The sequence below is a fragment of the Brienomyrus brachyistius genome, unplaced genomic scaffold (assembly GCF_023856365.1).
Source record: "Brienomyrus brachyistius isolate T26 unplaced genomic scaffold, BBRACH_0.4 scaffold369, whole genome shotgun sequence".
Lineage (NCBI taxonomy): Eukaryota > Metazoa > Chordata > Actinopteri > Osteoglossiformes > Mormyridae > Brienomyrus > Brienomyrus brachyistius.
The window spans coordinates 19,280-30,598 of NW_026042644.1; the positions used below are offsets into that span (position 1 = coordinate 19,280).

Here is an 11,319-nt window from a genome sequence, read left to right on the forward strand (position 1 = left end):
CCGCCCCTAATGCGGTCACTAAAAAAAAGTCTGGGTATTGGTAAATTTATATAGTATATTTCTGGCGTTAGTACATTAGGTGTATAGAGCTGATCATTGGTTAATTTAAGCACGGAAATGCATTTATGTAATATTGTGGGACTTAAATTTTGCTAAATAACCGGAATACGCCCTGGGATGTTCTATTACACTCGGGGAGTCTGTTAGCTAGTTGGCTAAATGGAGAGCGCGCGCTGGGCTTTCCGCTGCGGCTCGTGGACGCCGAGCTCGAGTCAATGGCTGTTCGCCGCTCGCTGCATTCAGCGCGAGGAGAAAGAGCGAATCGGGCGGTTCGTGTTCGCCAGAGACGCCAAGTTCGCTATGGTACGAGCGGGTTTCTGCCGCACACCTTTATATACGCGGAATGGCGCCGCTCTCACGTTTGTCTGTGGTTCTGGAAACACTTTGAACTTCTCGCTCCATCCCGTCATGTAAAATAATGAAATTCTCCCAGACCCAGTAGAGACCCGTTTTTTTTCCAATTCCATTTCAGGGAGTTCCTGAGCTTCGTGTCTTACCAGAATGAATACGCGTGTGTACTGTTATTAGCTCGCTATTTCTAAAGTTTCAGAAGTGCACAATTGCCATAAGTAAATTCCTCTTGGGCAGTGAATAGCGTGTGTGTCCTCACAGGCAGGCCGGCTGCTGATGAGAAAGCTAATCTCTGAGAAGATGGCTCTGCCCTGGAATGAGATTTGCCTTGAGAGGACGCCCAAAGGGAAGCCCTTCCTGGCCCGCCCTACCCCTCCCAGCGCCACCCGCAGCTACAGCTTTAACGTCTCACACCAGGGGGACTTCGCCGTCCTGGCTGCAGAGTGTGGGCTGCAGGTGGGCGTGGACGTAATGAAGACAGGCCGGCCAGGTAGACGCTCTCTGAAATCCGCCTTCTGCAGCGCATGGCTCAGGTGTCCGTCTCTCCTGTGGCCGGTTAAAGCATGCATGGAGTTCAGTGTCAGCCACTGATGGCATGTTTGTTTGTTCGGCCTCCTGTACGGTGACCTAGAGGGCGTTTTAGTAATGTCCTTTTTAGGGTTGCAAATTTAAAGGTTTTTTTCTTAATCTACATTCGCTAATATTACTGAGCAGTTACTTGATTATTTACTGACCCCCCGGCACCCCCCATCCACACACAATATTACCGTTGAATGCATTCTTAAATAAAGGAATTGTAGAAGCCAATTATGTCGTAGCTGCCAGTAATGTAATAAGTTGTTACATTATTGGCCAGTTTTTACATTGAAAACATTAGTTTTTACTTTAAATTGATATTACATTATCAATGTCATTACGTTGGCAATGGATAATTATTATTGGCATATGACATTATTGGCTTATTGCATTATTCGTAGTTATTAAATTATAGGCCTGTACAAGGATTGTATTGGGGGGGAAAAAATACCTTTTTAAGCATATTAGCACTAATCACTTTTGCGCCGGTACAGGCACCATTTGGCAATGTAGAGCCTACGGACAGCTTTAGATCAGCCTTAGACATTACAGTATAGGTCTAATCGCTGATATGGAAATGTGTGAGACTTTAAATTTTATTAATTTAATTTGGAACTCTTGATCGACTAAATCCTTAATGGCAAATAATCGATTGTCAGTTAATCATTAGCAACACTATTCCCGTTTCTCTGGCAGGTTGATGATGCTAATGTTAACGTTCACAGGAATGAGTTTTTGGGTTGATGGTGGCTGCATGAGAGATACTGGTGCCTTACATCTCCCGGGACTGGGATTCAAATCCCACGTGCTTGTGGAAAACAAGCAGAAACAATACAAATATATTTATGCGCTTTGCTCATGTTGTGTGTGTATTGTCTGTAACTGCTGCTGTAATACAGAAGTTTCCCTTTGTGGGATTATTGAAGTTCATCTTATCTTAAATTGATGCTACTACATTGCCCATAGTATGTGCATGTATGTCTGCCCTGGCATTGACTTGCAGCTTGCACTTGGTGACTGCCTGCCTTGTGCTTTCTGCAACGCTGTGGCTAGATAAGTGGTTGGAAGATCGAATTTCTTTTTTTTGGCCTGCTTAGCCACTAGGTGGCAGTGTTACTCTAAATTCAAAGATTGCTGTTTATTCTGGCACTCTAGAACTGGAGTAACCTGCTAATTAGATCAAGTGTGTGATACATGAAGGGAAGTCAAGAATTAGTATTTGGTAGTAGTAGCAATATTTTTGTTCTTTTGTGTTCCAGGTAGTGGTTCTTTGCCACACTTCTTCCAAATCATGAGGAGACAGTTTACTGACCGTGAATGGGTGGTCATCCAGGGGGCGGGGTCAGAGTGGACACAACTGGATATGTTCTACAGACACTGGGTAACCATGGTGACCTCTGACCAGCACACATTGCCGCACACTCGCCACAAAATTCTACAGGATGTAATAGGTAATTGGGTGTCAAGGCTCCTGCTCCGGGTCACTGATGGCAAACGGGTCTAAGCAGAGGCGGCAGAGATGCTATTGTCAATTGTAAACCTCATGAAAAGCTTACAGGTGTTTCGCACTGGGAATAAGAATGATACTGGATGGCCCCTCAGGTCAGAAGGCACTCTGTAGCACTCTGATAGAGAAGCAGGGGTAGGCCTTCTGTTTTTGAAGCAGGCGAGTTAGTCTTTTGGGCGTCCAGTTGCCGATGTTGCCATGCAAGAGGAGTGATTCCTAAGCTTAAAGAAAGGCTCACTGTTGGGGCTTATGGTGTACTGGGTATGAATCACAGAGAGGTAGAGGTGCTGAAGCTGTAAATGGATCGCTTACAAGTATTAACAAATTTATATGGATGATGGATATCATTGATTGCTCCGGAAATGTACAACAAAAAAAATAAGGCTTTATTGATACCACACCAGGGGGAAATTTACTTGTTACTACAGCTTAAAATTATAGATGAATGCCAATAGAAGGCAAATCAGAAAATGCTTTTCAATAGGTAATAAGTGTGAAAAATCAGTGCACGCAAATTGCAGGTATTGCAAGTACATAGTGAAAAGAATAATTGCATGTATAACGACACAGATACGGATATTGCACCCTGTAGGATGTAAATACACAATATAAACGTCACACAAATGCAGTGAATATATACAGTGTACAATTGTATGTAGTGGACAGACAGTAGTAGAAATTGGTGCACTTCACTTGACTGGTTATGAAATCTGATGACCGATGGAATGAAGGACCACAGAATAATTGATAATCGTGCAAGTCTTATGATATACATTCGAAAGATGAGAGAAATCTTTATTAATATCATGACACCATACACAACATAAGAGCACAGTTTGAAGGGACCTAAATATGTAAACAATGTACTGTATACAAATAACCAAATAGCAGCCAGAGTCTACAACCTGGGATTGTACTGTATATGTGCTGAATGCTGGAATATGTAAACATAGGCCATGAGGTTAGGTGGTTCAGTGTGAGGAGACATGGGACATATCAGTTACGATAATGATCTATAATAAAAATAATAGTAATATTAATAGTGCAATGATGTGGAAGGCTGGAGGTGCCTCTACCTTCCAGGTGTATGTGTGAGTGTCCACAGTGCAGTGCTGGTTACTTTTGTGGAATCTGACCACTGCAGGGACAAAAGATCTACGGACCCACTCTGTAGAGCAGCACAAGGGGAGGAACACAGCCTGTGTTCCCTTACTCTGCTTACTAATTACATATGCAGTACAACCCTACCTGTACACACTGGCTGGAAACAGGGAGATGATTAACCAGTAACATGAGCTGGTCTCTGCTCACGCCTTGTGTCTAGGCCCTGAAAGAGAGCTTTATTAAGGCTGTTGGAGTTGGTGTGGGGTTCAACCTGCAGAGGGTGGAGTTCCACATCTCGCCTGTGCGCATGCAGGAGGGCCAGGTGTATCGGGATACAAGGATGTGCCTGGATTCCGAGGAGGAAGATCCTGATTGGGTGTTTGAGGTGAGGGGGAGCTGAGGGGTGATCCTTGATGGAGAGGACAGCATAGTACAGTACATAGTAGTAAGTAGTAGTATGTTTTTTCGAACGGAGGTAAATGGCTGTGTTCCAGCTCTAGCCCATAACGACGGTCAGGGCTTCCCTGGTGTCCCCCACAGGAGAGTCTGCTGGACCAGGACCACCACGTGGCTGTCGCACTGGGGAAGATGGAGCACCCTGCCGGAGTTGTAGCTCATGTGAGCTCAGGTCGGGGGTGGGGCCGCCAGCATCCTAACACTGACGTAGCCCTCGGCCATGTGCTCATGGCGCTGCTGAGCAGAACCTGGTGTGGTTCTGATCCCTGGGGGCCTGCTTCTGCTGGGTGTTAATGCAACCCGGACATGACAGTGAGATATGAGTGTGATGACCTTTACAGGGGGATGACTGGAGCTCCAAGATCTCCCCGCCCCAGCGGTTCACCCTGCTGACCTTTGATGACCTCATCTCCGGAGCCGTGCCACTGGCGGATGAGGACGCACAGTACTGGGAGGATTTCCAGAAGAAGGTGGACGGCCCCCCCCAGCCTGCTGGTCCCTCTCACTGAGCCTCATTGTTAACGCACCTGACCTTGACCTCTCAGCCCACCATACGGGTCAGAATGTGGTGCTCCTTTTGGTTATTTTCAGATTGTGAAGCTAACAAAGCCTGTGGATCATTTCAGGGAGATAAGGGCCTTACTCTTGGCTATTCCGCCGAGCATGGAATCTGAAACAGCAGCCTTCTGATCACAAGCCTAATAGGCTGAGCCACACACCACCCAGTTATGCAGCAGCAGAGAGTGGTGTTCTGCAGGACCGCAGTGCGGCAAATGGAAATGACAAAGGGTGGGGTTCACAGTACTAAAAGATCAACAAGCGGGACAGTGTGAAGCAGGGGAGCTGGGCACTGGTGTTTGTTACTGTGAGGTGGGCAGGCACCATAGAAGGTTCTGTTGGGTAGGGAGGTCTACATGAACATATTGAGTTCATGTAGCTTCTGCCTTGCATGTGTGTCCCTGATGCTCCCACAGGCCTGCTCTATGTTGGTGGGAGAGAACCGCGTGTTAAATAACAGGGTCATTTTCCACAGATGACATGACAACCTCGAGCTCTCTCGAAATCACAAATGTTATCTATGATATGTTGTTTGCATTTCCAGGAAGTGCATGGTTTATGCTGGTCCTACGTAAAGTGACCACTGAGTGTATAATCTGAGAAGGGTTTCTGAGGAATACTATCACAGTTAAGTCCAATATTTGATTGTTTCATGTCGGGGATCGTTGAGAGGCGTGGCGGGTTAGGAACCTGTGCTTGTCAAGGAGAGCAAGAAGGGGTAGGGGAAGGATAGTTCCAATAGTGGGATCAGTAAAGTTATTCTGTTTTACCTTTATTGCTCTGGCAGACACTTTTAAGACAATTGGGGGAGGGGCTTCACAGTACTTGTAGAGCAAAACACAGGACAGTGTGAAACTGGGGCTGGACACCAATGAATGTAACTGTAGAGTGAGCTCAGTCCACAATAGAAGGTTCTGTCAGGTAGGGAGGTCTTCATGAACTTGTCAGATCATGTGGATTTCAGTTTGTCTCTAGGTGACTGATGCTTCCAGGTGGAAGAACATATATAATAATTGATGCTTAATTTCCCTATAGGGGATCAATAATCTTTATGCCTCCCTCAACTTGCTCTTTGTGGAGTAAGTTGACTGTGAAGGGCTGCTGCCAAGGGAGCTGGGGGTTAAGGGTTTTGCTCAAGGATTCGAACCTGCTTGCTGGATTCGAACTTGCAACCTTCTGATTCCAAGGACACAGGCTTAGCCCACTGAGCCACACGCTGCCCCCATATGATCTGTTTGTGAGAGAGAACCACCCCTGAATGTCATATTCCACCGAAGCTATTACCAGCTGGAGTTCTCTGGAAGTCATGAATCTTATCTGTGACTTTATTTGCATCTCGATGAGGTGCATGATTTATGCTCCTGGTGGCAAAGGTCCTCTGTTCCTGCACATGCTGTCGGTATTGATATGTTTGCACTATGGGGCCTGACCCAGCTCCTGGGCACAAGTATCAGCTCAGTGCAACAGCAGTGTTTAAAAATCCTCCTCTGAATGCCCACTAAAGTGATTCTGGTGTGCCTATGTAAATAAACCACCCAGTGTGTATAACCTAAGAATCTAAGGTGGATTTCTGAGTAATAGTTTGCAATATCAAAATAAATAAAAGTGTGTTTCATGTCAGGGATCGTTGAGTGGCTTGGTGGGTTTGGAATCCCTGCTCATGATTGTATGGGTACTAGTTTGAATGACGGGGTAATGCACTGTGACCCCCAACCTTGATCCCAACTTGCATGTCCCTCTCTCTCATGGAGTGCAAGAAAGGCTAGGCGAGATCAGTAAAGTATTGATTTTCTGTTGTACATTTACTTCTCTGGCTGATGCTTTTGTCTGCAGTCACATACGAGTTATAATCGAGGAGCAGGGGCAGTAGGGGTTAAGGGCCCAGTAGTGACGTCACACTGCAGGCAGATTTTTGGGGCCCCGGGGGTATGTGGAAGCGATGTCCTTCATTTTGCGGGAGGGGTGGGTGAGTGCCTCCGTTCACAGTACAGTATTCCTGTTCCTGAATGCCTCTGTCTGTTTTCATTGATCATAAAACTCACTCCTGTGTTGCTGTAATCGCTGAGCAGGAACAGCGTGTGGCTCGGCGGCTTTGGACTCCAAGCCCACCGGTAGCGATTTCAAATCCTGTGGTCGGCAGAGCGGTTTCACAGTTGGGCCCTTCAGCAAGGTCCTTGCCTCCATTTGATCCCGGCACCCTGGCTCACCCTGCTCCCTCAGATGTATGATGCTTTGTAAGCAGGCATTTGTTAAATATATAGTTTATACATGAGCTTTACCGTTATTTTCTATTAATAAACTTTTAATCAGCTCTATATATGTAGCACCTTTCATAAATGAAAGGCAGCTCAAAGAACTTTATGTGTGGAATAAAAGGTAGAGCAGCTATACAGATTAAGCAACTACAGATGTGGTTATCAGATATTTCCGAAAGGGAACGTCAAATCATAACATAAAGGGTGAGACTGAGTGATACAAGATAAGAGGCAATAAAAATGTGAAATGAAGGTGCAATGATGAAAGATTGGAATGCAATAGAATTCATTTAAGTAAAATTAAAAAGTAAAAATGCAGGATAGCTAAAAGAAATTAAAACTAAAATACAAAAAAACTAGTGTAAAACATGTCTTTAATAGCTTTTTTAAAGCAAGGAAGTGATTCATTTTCTTTAATTGCTGCTGGCACCGTATTTCATTGTTCTGGTGTATGATGACTGGAAGGTGGGGGATCTTGGAGTTGGAAGATCAAGGAGCTGATCATGGGCACATATCGTTCTGGGGGGAGTGTAGAAGGTTAAGAGATCAGTAATGCAAGTCATTATTCCATTGAGTGCCTTGTAAGTGGGTAAAATAATTGAAAAATCTAACGACCACTTTCATGTTTGCAAACAAAGATGACTTGTTTTGCCCGCAGAGTGCAAGTGGGGGCCAAAAGAGAGATCAGATGTAGCGGTATATAGGTGGGAGCACCAAAATCATACATGAATAATCCGGACGACTTCTTCCGTCATTTCAATGCTTTGCCAGCAAAAGATGAAATATCTTGCATTAATAAATTGACACTCAACAATGGGGTTAGGTTTCCTTATCCACACTCACTGTCTGATCAGTGGGTCAAGGATGTAACTAAATGGCCCAAGTTACATTTTTGTCTGTCTGGTCGAAAACCAAGCATGCACACAAAAGGAAAACTGAAGTCACATAATTCCCAGCAGGTATGCAGGCCTTGTGCTATTGTCCAGAACCTTAAATACAGAGATTGGTCTGATGACTTGTGCGTACTACAAACAAATGAACTGCCTAGCCAGCAACAAGGACATAAAACCCGACTATACAAAATGTGGGCTATTATTAACAATATCAGCAATTGCGTAACAATTATACACTGACTTCAAGCTGCACTTGCAGGGCAGCATGAGTGTATATTTATATATACATCTTATTCCATTCATCACAACTACTGCTGTTGCTATAATTTCTAGATTGATCCCAAAAGAAATACTGTTGGTTTAGAGTAGTAGTAAGAATATATAATTAATAAAGAATAAACATTACAATAAGCTATGTAATAAGGATACATTAAAATGTAAAAATGTCATATTTATAGGGCTAAATATTATTTATGGGGTTAATTCACTGTGCCCTCTGAATTTGTGAATATTATCTAGATCTGTTTGCACTTCAAATGTCATAAAAATGAAGCTTGTTACTTTTTGAAATTCTAATTTGGCAGCCAGCAGCACAACACATTTTATTTCTTTGTTTTGGTCATTTGTCTCCGTTTGTTTCTTTGGTTTCTCCAATGGCTGGTGCAGTCACACCACTTTTCTGTTAACAGAAATGATTCCTTTATTGATCCCTTTGGGGAAATCCTCTTTTACGCCTCCCCCAACTTGCTCTTTATAGGTGAGAGCAAGCTGACTGTGAAGGACGGACACCCATAGCAGCACCCAGGGATCTGGGGGTTAAGGGCCCTGCTGAAGGACCCACAGATGTGCTGAGGCTGGGCTCCAACCGGCAACCTTCTGATCACAGGCACAGAGGCGTAACCCACTGAACTAGATGCTACCCTCCCCCCGATCTGCTTTCTTTGTTCTCTTAAGTATTTTAGGTGCCCTCATGTGCCCAGTGGATGCACGATACAACCACCTGGCTTCGTACAAACCCACAATTTCCCTCATTTCCATTCCCATCTATCAAGGCAGAGGTAATGCTATCAGAGCTGCATGCATCAAGAGATGGCACTACAGAGTTTTTATCAGCAATCATTTTGGAGATTTGTGCCTGTCATGCTTCACGTATGGCTCTCTGATGTACGCAGATGCTTTGTATGTCTTGAAGCACTACTAATCTAGTTTCCCTCTCCCTGCGTTCCGCTTTCCTGCTGCTTCTCTTTAACTGACAAGTATCTGCATTTTTCTATGGTACAGTGTATCTTTGCTTACTTGTTTTAAGTTGTTCGGGGGGCCAATTCATCTAGCACATTTCGTGCTTTAGCATCAAAATCACATACAAACCCATTTACAGAAGAGCCAGCCAACTTCTCATATTTCCCTCTAATATCCATCCATCCATGCATCCATTTTCTGCCATTTATCCAGGTCCTGCTCACGGGGGCCGCAGTCTGAGCAGGGATGCCCAGACCTCCTCCTCCCCTGCCGCCACCTCCAGCTCCACCTAGGAACCAAGGCGTTCACAGACCAGCCAAGAGATATAATCTCTCCAGCGTGTCCTGGGTCTGCCCTTCCAGTTGGACATGCGTGGAACACCTCCCCAGGGCGGTGTCCAGGAGGCATTCTAGTTAGATACCCAAGTCACCTCAGCTGGCTTCTTTCGATGCAGAGGAGCATAACTGCTGACACGGCACCGATCTGCTTATCAATCTCCCGCTCCCTTCTTTCCTCACTCAAGACCCCAAGATGCTTAAACTCCTCTACTTGAAGCAGCATTTCATCCCCAACCTGGACATGGTAATCCACCTGGTTGAGAACCATGGTTTCAGACTTGGAGGTGCTGATCCTCAACCCATCTGCTTCACACTCAGCTGCAAACCATCTTAGCTCATGCTGCAGGTCACAGCCTGGCAAAGCCAATGGGACCACATCATCTGCAAAAATCAAAGATGCAATCCTGAGGTCACTGATCAGGACCCCCTCCACCCTTTGGCTACACCTTGAAATTCTAGGTCCACAAAGGTTAAGGGCAGCCCTTGCAGAGTCCAACACCAGCTGAGAATGTGTCTGACTTTGTGGTAGTAAAATCAGTGATAATGCATATGCAGTATATAAGTGGCCCCCCATCCTGGGTTGTTCCCTGCCTCGTGCCCATTGCCCCCGCGACCCAGTAGGATAAGCGGTTTGGAAAATGGATGGATGGATTATAATTATTAATTGCTGCTTTTGGAATAGTTATTGTGCTAAACATGTAGTGCAATATTGTAAGCTTTCTTAAGTAATGGGTTTTCACTTACAAAATTAGAAGTATTTTATGAGGAACTAATATATGATGGCTTAATCTGCAAAACGACTGGATAAAGTTGCAGACCTGATCCAAGAAGTTACAGATACCAACATTTCTGTGCTGATGTCATATGTCATATGTCAAGGATAAGTACTGTAGGAAGGAGCACAAGGGAATAAAGGGGAAGTACAATGAAGAAAATACAGTAAAACCACGGATTGCAAGCATAATTCGTTCCAGAAACATGCTCGTAAGCCAAAGCACTCGTACAGTATATCAAAGCAAATTTTCCCTTTAGAAATAATGGAAACTCAGATGATTCAAAAATATGGAGTTGGTCCACCCATTGCAGCTGTAATAGCTTCAACTCTTCTGTGAAGGTTGTCCACACGGTTTAGGAGTGTGTTTATGGGAATTTTTGATCATTCTTCCAGGAGAGTATTTGTGAGGTCAGGCACTGATGTTGGACAAGAAGGCCTGGCTTGCAATCTCTGCAGGCTCTAATTCATCCCAAAGGTGTTCTGTCGTGTTGAGGTCAGGGCTCTGTGCAGGCCAGTCAAGTTCTTTCACACCAGACTTGCTCATCCATGTTCTTATGGATCTTGTTTTGTGTTTTGTGCAGTATTAAGAGTTCCTTTCACGGGAACTAAGGGCCCGAGCCCAACCCCTGAAAAACAACCCCACACCATACTGTAATCCCTCCTCCACAAAACTTTTCCCTTGGCACAATGCAGTCAGGCAAGTACCGTTCTCCTGGCAACCGCCAAACCCAGACTTGTCCACCGGATTGCCAGACAGAGAACCATGATTCGTTACTCCAGAGAACACGTCTCCACTGCTCTAGAGTCCACTGGCGGCGTGCTTTACACCACTACATTCAACGCTTTGCATTGCATTTGGTGATGTTAGGCTTGCATGCAGCTGCTCGGCCATGGAAACCCATTCCATGAAGTTTTCTGTGCACTGTTTTTGAGTTAATCTGAAGGCCACATGAAGTTTGGGGGTGTGTAGCTATTGACTCTGCAAACTGTTGGAGACTTCTACACACTGTGTGCCTCGGCATGCATTGTCCCCGCTCTGTGATTTTACGTGGCCTACCACTTTGTGGCTGAGTTGCCGTTGTTCCCAATTGCTTCCAAATGATTGGAACACCTGAATTCAGTGATTTGGAGGGGTGTCCCAATACTTTTGGCAATATCGTGTATAATTTGCTCAGTAAGCTTGCTTTTGGGCTGCTGTTTAACTTTA

At 44.9% G+C, this 11,319-nt stretch overlaps 1 protein-coding gene across 4 annotated transcripts; it reads left to right on the forward strand.

Annotated features, from left to right (window-relative positions):
* The first annotated feature begins 26 nt into the window (after positions 1–26).
* LOC125728851 (L-aminoadipate-semialdehyde dehydrogenase-phosphopantetheinyl transferase-like) lies at positions 27–11,308 on the forward strand. 4 transcript variants are annotated; one of them, XM_049005530.1, is made up of 8 exons: positions 27–363; positions 673–901; positions 2,247–2,368; positions 3,819–3,983; positions 4,139–4,216; positions 4,396–4,524; positions 8,715–8,818; positions 9,213–11,308. In XM_049005530.1, the coding sequence occupies exons 1-8, from the start codon at positions 220–222 to the stop codon at positions 9,550–9,552; spliced, it is 1,311 nt and encodes a 436-aa protein (XP_048861487.1). In that variant the 5' UTR covers positions 27–219; the 3' UTR covers positions 9,553–11,308. The 4 variants fall into 4 exon arrangements, with proteins under 4 accessions (XP_048861487.1, XP_048861488.1, XP_048861490.1 ...); XM_049005531.1 differs by having other exon boundaries at positions 8,715–9,329; XM_049005533.1 differs by lacking the exons at positions 8,715–8,818; positions 9,213–11,308 and adding an exon at positions 8,518–8,635.
* The last annotated feature ends 11 nt before the right edge of the window (positions 11,309–11,319 follow it).